The sequence below is a fragment of the Chiloscyllium plagiosum genome, chromosome 18, assembly GCF_004010195.1.
Source record: "Chiloscyllium plagiosum isolate BGI_BamShark_2017 chromosome 18, ASM401019v2, whole genome shotgun sequence".
NCBI classification, from domain to species: Eukaryota; Metazoa; Chordata; class Chondrichthyes; order Orectolobiformes; family Hemiscylliidae; genus Chiloscyllium; species Chiloscyllium plagiosum.
The window spans coordinates 1,593,107-1,604,311 of NC_057727.1; the positions used below are offsets into that span (position 1 = coordinate 1,593,107).

The following is an 11,205-nucleotide window of genomic DNA, read 5'->3' on the forward strand; positions in this document are numbered from 1 at the left end:
AATTCTTCTGCCATTTCTTTGTTCCCCGTAATATATTCCCCTGTTTCTGTCTTCAAGGGCCCAATTTTAGTCTTAACCATTTTTTTGCCTTTCACATACCTAAAAAAGTTGTTACAATCCTCCTTTATATTTTTGGCCAGTTTACCTTCGTACCTCATTTTTCCTCTGCGTATTTCCTTCTTAGTAATCCTCTGTTGTCCTTTAAAAGCTTCCCAGTCCTCCGTTTTCCCACTTATCTTTGCTATGTTAGTGCTACGTCAGTACTGAGGGAGTGCCGCAGTGTCAGAGGGTCAGTGCTGAGGGAGTGCTGAACTGTCGGAGGGACAGGGCTGAGGGAGTGCCACGCTGTCGAAGGGTCAGTGCTGAGGGAGTACTGCAGTGTTGAAGGGTCAATGCTGAGGGAGTGCCGCGCTATCGGAGGGTCAGTGCTGAGGGAGCGCCGCACTGTCGGAGGGTCAGTGCTGAGGGAGCGCCGCATTGTCACAGGGTCAGCACTGAGGGAGCACCGCAGTGTCAGTGCTGAGGGAGTGCCACATTGTTGCAGGGTCAGCACTGAGGGAGTGCCACAGTGTCGGAAGGTCAGCACTGCGGGAGCACCACACTGTCAGAGGGTCAGCACTGAGGGAGTGCCACCTTGTCGCAGGGTCAGCACTGAGGGAGTGCCACCTTGTCGCAGGGTCAGCACTGAGGGAGTGCCACCTTGCCGCGGGTCAGCACTGAGGGAGTGCCACAGTGTTGGAGGATCAGTACTGAGGGAGTGCCGCACTGTCGCAGGGTCAGTGCTGAGGGAGCACCATGCTGTCGGAGGGTCAGCACTGCGGGAGCACCAAGCTGTCAGAGGGTCAGCGCTGAGGGAGCGCGGCGCTGTCGGAGGGTTAGCGCTGGGGGAACGCTTACTGTTGAAAGTGCTGTTTATCAGATACAACATTGAACATTGCATTTCCTGGTTACCCTTTCCATGACATTCCCACTACATCAACATCTCACCAGTCATATGGTGGCCATCACCAAAGAGAAGGTGCGAGAAAAACGGAATGGTCTGAAGGTGGATGAACCACCTGGACTACACCCCAGAGTTCTAAGGGAGATAGTTGAAGAGATAGTGGAGACATTAGTGGTGACCTTTCTTTCATAAATCACCTCTGGGAGGGTCCCAGAGGTGTGCAAAATCGCTCACGTGTCACCCCTGTTTAAGAAGAGAGTAAGGCAAAAGGGACAATTGCAAACCAATTAGCCCAACCTCAGTTGTGTGTAAGATCCTGGAATCCATTGTGAAGGATGAGATTTCTGAATACGTGTAAGTGTATGGTAAAATAGGGCAAAGTCAGCATGGCTTCATCAAGGGGAGGTCATGCCTGACTAACCTGCTCAAATTCTTTAAGGAAGTAACAAGCAGGTTAGACCAAGGAGAGCCAATGGATGTTACCCACCTGGAATTCAAGAAGGCCTTTGACAAGGTGTGGCACAGGAGGCTGCTGAGTACGATGAGGGCCCATGGTGTTAGAAGCAAGGTGCTAGCATTGGTAGACATTTGGCTGTCTGGTAGAAAGCAGAGAGTGGGGATAAAAGGCTCCTTCTCAGTATGGCAGCCGGTGACTAATGGTGTTTCGCAAGGCTCAGTGTTGAGACCACAACTTTTCACTTTATACATTAACGATCTTGATGAAGGAACTGAGGGCATTCTGGCTAAGTTTACAGACAATACAAAAATAGTTAGAGGGACAGGTAGTATTGAGGAGACGGGGGGCTGCAGAAGGATTTGACAGGTTAGGAGAGTGGGCAAAGAAGTGGCAGATGGAGTACAACGTGGGAAAGTGTGAGGTCATGTACTTTGGTAGGAAGAATAGAGGCATGGACTGTTTTCTAAATGGAGAGAAGATTCTGAAATCTGAAGTGTAAAGAGCCTTGGGAATTCTAGTCCAGGATTTTCTCAAGGTAAACTTGCAGGTTGAGTTAGTAGTTAGGAAGGCAAATGCAATGCTGACATTTATTTTGAGAGGACTTGAATATAAAAGCAGGGATGTACTTCTGAGGCTCCATAAGGCTCTGGTCAGACTACGTTTGGAGTATTGTGTGCAGTTTTGGGCTCCATATCTCACGGAGAATGTACTGGCCCTGGAGCATTCATGAGAATGGTTCCAGGAATGAAAGACCCTTCTTCAGCCAAGAGTGGGGAATCTTTGGAATTCATTGCCACAGAAGGCTGTGGAGGCCAGGTCATTGAGTATATTTAAGACTGAGATAGATAGGTTCTTGAGTATCGAGGGTTATGGGGAGAAAGCGGGAGAATGGGGTTGAGAAACGTATCAGCCATGATTGAATGGTGGAGCAGACTCGATGGGCTGAATGGCCTAATTTCTGCTCCTCTATCTTATGGTCTTACATCAGGTGTACGAACCCATAAACCCCTTCTCCTTTATCGATCTAGCCAGTGCTATTGGCTGGGATGGAAATGGCAAGGCTGTTGTTGTAGCAGGTGGTGAGCTTGTTAATCAGTTACATCCTCAGCCCGTCACCTTGATCTGATCGCTGACAGTCACAGAATAATGGCAACATCTTCAGATTAGATTTCAGATTCAGCTGGGTACAGGTAGGATTCCTGATACTGTGTTTGAAACTTTGTCAGGTTTACTTAAATGACTTCTCAGAGAGATAGAGAGTGCTGCTTTCAGCTCCAAGCTCGGAATCATTCTGACTGAGAAGCATGACTGCATCCACATAAACATCTCCAGCAAGTCACCACAGCTCAATGTGCTAAAGGAAACAAGCACCCATTATGTCAGTGCAGAGGCTTTGCCTAGAGATCTACAGCGTACATCCACTAATGTTTTGCAGGTCTCAACATCCACCTTTATCCCTCTATAAAGACCAGAAAGGACATCACTTTCCAAACCTGCTGGATTTTTTATGTAAATGTAATTTTGTAAATTGTCTCCTTTAGTCCTTTGACTTTCCGGTAGGGGACCCGTATTAGTCTACATTTACCTCTGACTAATGCACCTTGGCCACACATCCCTGGACACTATGGGCAATTTAGCATGGCTAATTTACCTAACCTGCACATCTTTGGATTGTAGGAGGGAACACAGACACACACTCACACAGACACACACTCACACAGACACACACTCACAGACACACACTCACAGACACACACTCACAGACACACACACAGTCACCTGAGGCTGAAATCGAACTCGGGTCCTTGGTGCTGTGAGGCAGCAGTGCTAGCCATTGTGCCAGTACTTATAGCATAGAAAAACGCTGTTATGCCCATGTTACCTGTGAGAACAGTTTAGCTGGTATCACATCTTTCCCAAATCTGAAATTCTTTATCCTTTGATGCTGAGTGAATTCTCTTTTGGTTACTGTTCGGTTTTGTGTGAAAGCACTTCAGCATATAAGGGAAACGCAAAAATAAGGCAATGGTTCAGAAGGAGTTAATGTTTATGTTGCATTAGACTCTGCCCAATCTGATGAAGTCTCAGTGCCTGTTGGTGGGAATGGTTGGGTTCTCTGCACTGCCAAAGGGAGCAGGTGTAGTGTGCACAGCTCCTGAGAGTCTTTCACAATGACTATAAAAGCTATTATGGCAGTGTGATAGTATCTCTATTTCTGGGGCTAGAGGTTCAAGTTCCCTCAAGTCATAACATTTCTGTAACAGATTGATTAAAAATATTAATTATTCCACAAAGGTTTTTATGATTCAGCGATAATGTCTGTATCTCTGAGCCAGGAGGCCTGATGTCAAGTCCCACCTGCTCCAGAGATGTGTAATAACATCTCTAAACAGGTTGCTTGCAACATATTAAACTTTCTTGTTATTAAAGACAAGTGCCTCTTCAGTTTAGACTCTCCCATGGTCTATCCTCAAACACTGACTGCTAGGGCTTGGAATCCAGAGGAAAAGGCTTAGATGACAGCAAACAACTCACCTTCCAAACCCGCCACCACTTCCATCCAGAAGGACAAGGGCAGCAGGTATATGGGAACACCATCCCCTGCAGGTTCCCCTCCAAGTCCTTCACTGAACTGACTTGGAAATATATTGCTGTTCTTTAACTGTCGCTGGGTCACAATCATGGAATTCCCTCCCTAAGGGCACTGTGGGTCGACCTACAGCACATGGATTGCAGCGGTTCAAGAAGGCAGCTCACCCCCACCTTCTCAAGGAGGCAACTAGGGACAAGGAATAAACATTGGGTTTTGCTGAGATGTAAATGACTGAAAATATATGTGATGTTTGGAATTCAATGGGACATGGGGCGGGGGTTAGAGATGTTTGTGGAGATGGGATTCTACGTTGCATCTTCAGCCCCTCAAGCATACCTCACCCTGACTGGGAAAGATGGTGCCAATTCTTCTACGTTGTTGAGTTCATATGCACAATGAACCTGATTTAGACAGAATAACTCCCTGCTCATTTGTCCTCAAAGCCAGTTAACTTCATCTACCTGCCTGGGGAGTCTTGAAAGAGTTCTGCAGTTTAAAGGGTTTAGGGGTCAGCTGGTCAAAACCTTCAAGACATTAAGCAGAAGTAAGGATAGACAGAAAATATCTCCTTTTGCTGATTGGTGTGTCCAAGACAAGTGGACACAGTCTAAAAAAATGAAGCTAGATCTTGCAACAGAGAAATTAGGAAAGGTTTCTATATGGGACCAATTGGCATACCCTTCCATAGTGGCAATTGCTGTTACATTTTGGAGGATGATTGGTATGTGTATTTAGATTGTGGATCAGCCTTGATCTCATTAAGTAGCAGAACAGAACAAAGGGGCTGAGTGCCCTCCTCGTCTCCCGATTATCCTGTACATTCAAATGTTTTTATTCACTTGTAGGATGTGGGCATTGGTGGCTGGGCCAACATTTATTGCCCGTTCCTAGGTGTCCCCTTGAGAAGGTGGGGGTGAGCTGCCTTCTTGAGCCGCTGCAGTCCATGTGCTGTGGGTTGACCCACAATGCCCTTAGGGAGGGAATTCCAGGATTCTGACCCAATGACTCTGAAGGAACAGCGATATATTTCCAAGTCAGGATGGTGTGTGGCTTGGAGGGGAACTTGCAGGGGGTGGTGTTCCCATGTATCTGCTGCCCTTGTCCTTCTAGATGGAAGTGGTTGTGGGTTTGGAAGGTGCTGTCTGAGGATCTTTGGTGAATTTCTGCAGTGCATCTTGTAGATAGTACACACTGCTGTTACTGAGTGTTGATGGTGTAGGGAGTGGGTGTTTGTGGATGTGGTGCCAATCAAGTAGCTGCTTTGTCCTGGATGGTGTCGAGCTTCTTGAGTGTTGTTGGAGCTGCCCCCATCCAGGGCAAGTGGGGAGGATTCCATCGCACTCCTGACTTGTGCCTTGTAGATGGTGGACAGGCTTTGGGGAGTCAGGAGGGGAGTTACTCACCGCAGTATTCCCAGCCTCTGACCTGCTCTTGTAGCTGTTGTTTATACGGGAGTGCAGTCGAATTTCTAGTCAATGGCAATTTGACACAAACTTTACTGTACTTGACTGTCTTGCTTTTTCCCTATTGTCAAGCCTGACTGACAATATCTCGCCCTGTGTTCACAACGAGGAGATCAGAACATGATCTAAAAACCAGGAGCAAGAGTAGGCCATTTGGCCCCTTCAGCCTGCTCTCCCATTCATGGCTGATCTTTTCGTGGACCCAGCTCCACTTCCCCGCCCGCTCACCATGACCCTTAATTCCCTTACTGTTCAAAATATTATCGTAGCTTTAAACACATTTACTGAAGAAGCTTCAACTCCTTCACTGGGCAGGGAATTCCATAGATTCACAGCCCTCTGGGTGAAGAAGTTCCTTCTCAATTCAGTCCTAAATCTGCTCCCCCTCATTTTGAGGATATGCCCTCTTGGTCTAGTTTCACCTGCCAGTAGAAACATCCTCTATACTTCTATCTTTTTTTATTGGGCGGCACGGTGGCACAGTGGTTAGCACTGCTGCCTCACAGCGCCAAGAGACCCGGGTTCAATTCCCGCCTCAGGCGACTCTCTGTGTGGAGTTTGCACATTCTCCCTGTGTCTGTGTGAGTTTCCTCCGGGTGCTCTGGTTTCCTCCCATAATCCTATTGATTAGGTGAATTGACCATACTAAATTGCCCATAGTGTTAGGTGAAGGGGTAAATGTAGGAGAATGGGTTATGCTTCAGTGGGTCGGTGTGGACTTGTTGGGCTGAAGGGTCTGTTTCCACACTGTAAGTAATCTAATCTTATTCCCTTTATTTTTTTATATGTTTCTATAAGATCCCCTCATTCATCTAAATTCCAATGAATATAATCCCAGTATAGGAGATATCGCCACTCCCTCACCACCCGACGCCTGGAGGAAGAACACCTTATTCTCTGCCTTGGGACCCTTCAACCCCAGGGCATCAATGTGGACTTCACCAGTTTCCTCATTTCCCCTGCCCGAAACATCGATATTCCTGCTCCTCGGACGCTGCCTCACCTCTGCGCTTTTCCAGCAACACCCTCTCAACCATAATTCCAGTCTAGTCAGTCTAGTCAGTAGGCGGCACTGCTGCCTCACAGCGCCTGAGACCTGGGTTCAATTCCCGCCTCAGGCGACTGACTGTGTGGAGTTTGCACATTCTCCCCGTGTCTGCGTGGGTTTCTTCCGGGTGCTCCGGTTTCCTCCCACAGTCCAAAGATGTGCAGGTCAGGGTGGATTGGCCATGCTAAATTGCCCGTAGTGTAAGGTAAGGGGTAAATGTAGTGGTATGGATGGGTTGCGCTTCGGCGGGTCGGTGTGGATTTGTTGGGCCGAAGGGCCTGTTTCCACACTGTAATGTAATGTAATCTCCTCATAAACCAACCCCCTCAACTCCAGAATCAACCTAGTGAATCCCCTCTGCACCCCCTCCAGTGCCAGTACATCCTTTCTCAAGTAAGGAGACAAAAACTGCACACACTACTCCAGGTGTGGCCTCACCAGCACCCTGTACAGCTGCCAAATAACAGCACCCGATACAGATGCAAGACATGCTGAGCAATGGGGTATGAGCAGAGAAGTGAGAAATAATTCGAGAGCTTTTTCAAAGAGCTGACAGGGGTAGGATGGACCAAATGGATGTAAAGCATTGGAAACAGTTCAGAGAAGCTTTATCGGACTCATACCTGGAATTGGGTGGTGTGGGGCTGTGGGAACAATGCCTTAAGAGGAAAGAATTGACAGGCTCAGCTTGTATCCGTTGGAGTCCAGAAAAGTAAGAGGTGATTTGTTTGGAAGGTATAAGATCGTGAGAAACAGTGGACGTGGACAAGATCTAGTAGCAGGGTTCACTGTTTACAAACCAGCATTCACCCATTTACATCAGAGACCACCGTCTTCTCTGCGGGTCATGAGTCTTCGGAACTCTCTTCCTGCAGAGGCTGCAGAAGCAGAGGCTTTGAACAGTTTTACGGCAGAGGTGGCTTCTTTTAAGTGGGGGTGGGGGGGTGAAAGGTTATTGGGGTAGGTAGGAATGTGGATATGAGGTTATAATCTGATTGGGAATGATCTTATTAATTGGTGCTGCAGGTTTGATGGACCGAATGGCCTACTCCCAATTTGTATGTTCACATGTCCACAGCAAAGCCTTGGCCAATCAGAGTTGACTTGCCAACCAACTACAGCCTTTCCTCCTGTGGTATAAATTGATGTGATCATTGAGAGATTTGGCATTCTTGCCATGGTCCTGATGAGTGCAGGATGTAAAGCTTTGACAAGAGGTGTGTCGTTTCAGAAACATTCCGGCGCTGTGCTAGCGACGATTCTTTACGCTGTGCTGTGTGTTGCAGGTAATATTCCGTGCCTTATCCCCCGCCAACAGGATTGAAAATCCTTACGGTCCGGATGCTCAGGACCTCCTGAAACTGACTAATCTCCGTCTCCACTTGCTGAAACAGCAGGAGTGCCCTTGTCAGCCTGGGACACTGATGGAGAAGCCTCAGAGATTTGCCCATTACGCAGTCTATGACTTGATTGTCCAGGGAAGTTGCTTCTGTAACGGGCACGCTGAGGAGTGTCAGCCATCAGATGAGGCCAAGCAAAGGAGCAGGAACACACATGCCATGGTGAGTAAAGCTGGACGCTACACACTCTCTCCTCAGTAGGCAGCTGCGACCTCCCCTTTCTCCTTCCCATGTTGATGGACCATTTGAAACCAGCCGTGGTTTTTGAGGTGAGAAGGGAAAGCTCAGAGAAGCTGACACTGTCCATACGTGGTGAAGGGACGGCGATATCTCTCCAAGTTAGGATGGTGAGTGGAGGCGAACTTGCAGGGGGGTGGTGTTCCCACGTTTCTGCTACCCTTATCCTTTGGGAGAGGTCACAGTTTGGGAAGATGCTGTTGAAGGACAGAAAGATATGTTGATATAACGAGATGATGGAGTGGGGAGAGGTATAACAGAAGCATTAACCTATTAAGAAAGGATTCATATTGTTTAAAATATCTCCATAGATGCTGGTATCCCATCACCAAGTCAGCCTTTACCTATACGTGGAGAGTCCCTGACACTGATCCAGCTCCCTCAGAGCCAGCTCTCAGAATGAACAGAACCTCTGACACTCCTGCTTATTTTTTTTAAATGAAGGAAATTCAAAATCTCTTGTAAATGTTTTTTCTAGCCCCACACTACCACATAACTGCGGTAGCGCTTATTTTTCCCCAGCACCCATGGTGTGTGTGTGCAGCTGTGAGACACAGTGAAAGATGCATGAATCTTTATTCAATTTCCACCACCAGGAAGATAGGAAAACACTCGAGTGGCCAGTGACAAGCAGTGCCCTTCACATCAAAGGGCAATGCTGTGTTATCAAACAGTGAAGGGGAGGGCAGGGATTAAATCAAACTAGAGACACTCCTGTTTATTCATTTATTTTTTTCTCTTTAAAAAAGAGAGACACTCCTGTTTATACCTGTCAGCCATGGCTCCCTGATTGGGGCTGTTAATCTGATCCAATCAGGGAACTCATTCTCCGAGCCTCTTCCCTGCCCCAGTTCACCTCAGTACAATCATGACATTTTTAAGTTTCAGTCTTAACTTTTTGTGGCTGGTTTAATGGGTAATTGTTGCACAAATGCAGCAAGATGCTGAAATTCATGGATGATATCCCATTTTCGAGAGGCTAATTGCTGAGTGGAACATATCATTCATCAAGGCCTCATGGCATTGTCTCTAGGCTAGTAATCCAGAAACCCCCAGTAATGTCGTGGGGACCTGAGTTCAAATCCCGCCTTGGCAGATAGTGGAATTTGTATTCAGTAAGAGTCTGTAATTAACAGTCTGTGGTTCATATGTGGAATAAACTACCAGAGGAAGTGGAAGATGCAGGTACAATTACAAAGTTTTAAAAGACATTTGGACAAGTACAATGAATCAGAAAGGTTTGGAGGGATATAGGCCAAACACATGCAAGTGGGACAAGTTTAATTTGGGAACTTGGTGGGTGTGGATGAGTTGGACTGAAGGATCTGTTTCTGTGCTGGATAACTCTATGGCTATGACTCTATGACTACAAATGCCCTGTTGATTCATCTGAAAATTATCTAGTTCACTAAATGCCCTTTTAGGGAAGGAAATCTTCCATCGTTACCCTGTCTGGACTACATATGATTCCAGATGCACAGCAATGGGGTTGACTCTCAACTGCAATTAGGGACAGGCAATAGACATTCTTGTGGCCAGTTATGCCCACTTCCCATGAGTTAATTTAAAAAGGTTGTGGTAATTCCTAATGCATGGAGTAAATTTTTCCACTCACTGATGACCATGAATGACATTCAGCATCGCTTTATTTTGACAGCAAAATATTTCTGGTGAAATGTAGCATTTTTAAAATTGGAAGGAAAGTTTTAATTTCTCCTTTGGAGTCCATTCTTCATCACTCTCTCAGCTGTTCCTATGGCCTAGGTGCATGCCAAGTGTGTCTGCAGGCATAACACTGCTGGGGACCACTGTGAGAGGTGCACTCCCCTCTACAATGACCAGCCATGGCAACCGGGGGATGGAAAAACCGGAGCACCGAATCAATGTGCAAGTAAGGAGCCTTGCTTCTGATTTACATTCACAATGAAACCTTTCAGCAAAAGCCCACAAATCAGATAAACATCTCAGAGAGGTCACAGGAACTGGAATAATGTTGAGGGAGCTTTACCGTATCTAACCCCGTGCTGTCTGTGTCCTGGGGGTGTTTGATAGGGGACAATATAGAGGGAGCTTTACTCTGTATCTAACCCAGTGCTGTCCCTGTCCTGGGAGTGTTTGATGGGGACAGTGTAGAGGGACCTTTACTCTGTATCTAACCCCATACTGTCCCTGTCATGGGAGTGTTTGATGAGGGACAATGTAAAGAGGGAGCTTTACTCTGTATCTAACCCTGTGCTGTCCTGGTCCTGGGAGTGTTTGATGGGGGACAGTGTAGAGGGACCTTTACTCTGTATCTAACCCCATGCTGTCCCTGTCATGGGAGTGTTTGATGGGGGACAGTGTAGAGGGACCTTTACTATGTTTCTAACCCTGTGCTGTCCCTGTCCTGGGAGTGTTTGGTGGGGGACAGTGTAGAGGGACCTTTACTCTGTATCTAACCCTGTGCTGTATCTGCCTGTGAATGTTGAATGGGAAGAGGAACATTTAATTTGATCCTCGGAGGAAGTGCTGGATGTCTCAACACATCAAAGTGGATAAATCCCCAGGACCTGATCAGGTGTACCCTACAACTCTGTAGGAAGCTAGCAAAGTGATTGCTGGGCCTCTTACTGAGGTATTTGTATCATTGATAGTCACAGGTGAGGTGCCGGCAGACTGGAGGTTGGCTAATGTGGTGCCACGGTTCAAGAAGGGTGGTAAGGACAGGCCAGGAAACTATAAACCAGTGAGCCTGACCTTGGTGGTGGGCAGGTTGTTGGAGGGAATCCTGAGGGACAGGATTTACATATATTTGGAAAGGCAAGGACTGATTAGGGATAGTCAACATGGCTTTGTGCATGGGAAATCATGTCTCATGAACTTGAATGAGTTTTTTGAAGAAGTAACAAAGAAGATTGATGAGGGCAGAGTGGTGGATGTGATCTATATGGACTTCAGTAAGGCGTTCGACAAGGTTCCCCATGGGAGACTGGTTAGCAAGGTTAGATCTCATGGAATACAGGGAGAACTAGCCATTTGGATACAGAACTGGCTCAAAGGTAGAAGACAGAGGGTGGTGGTGGAG

The 11,205-nt window shown here is 47.0% G+C and overlaps 1 protein-coding gene across 3 annotated transcripts in view; it reads left to right on the forward strand.

Moving 5' to 3' along the window:
• The window catches only part of si:dkey-202e22.2 (netrin-4), a 42,732-nt gene that overhangs the window by 6,835 nt on the left and 24,692 nt on the right, over positions 1–11,205 (forward strand). For all 3 annotated transcript variants that reach the window (XM_043707553.1, XM_043707555.1, XM_043707554.1), the window contains exons 3-4: positions 7,791–8,066; positions 9,906–10,032. In XM_043707553.1, coding sequence (XP_043563488.1) covers positions 7,791–8,066; positions 9,906–10,032 — 403 coding nt within the window. The remainder of the gene's footprint in view (positions 1–7,790; positions 8,067–9,905; positions 10,033–11,205) is intronic.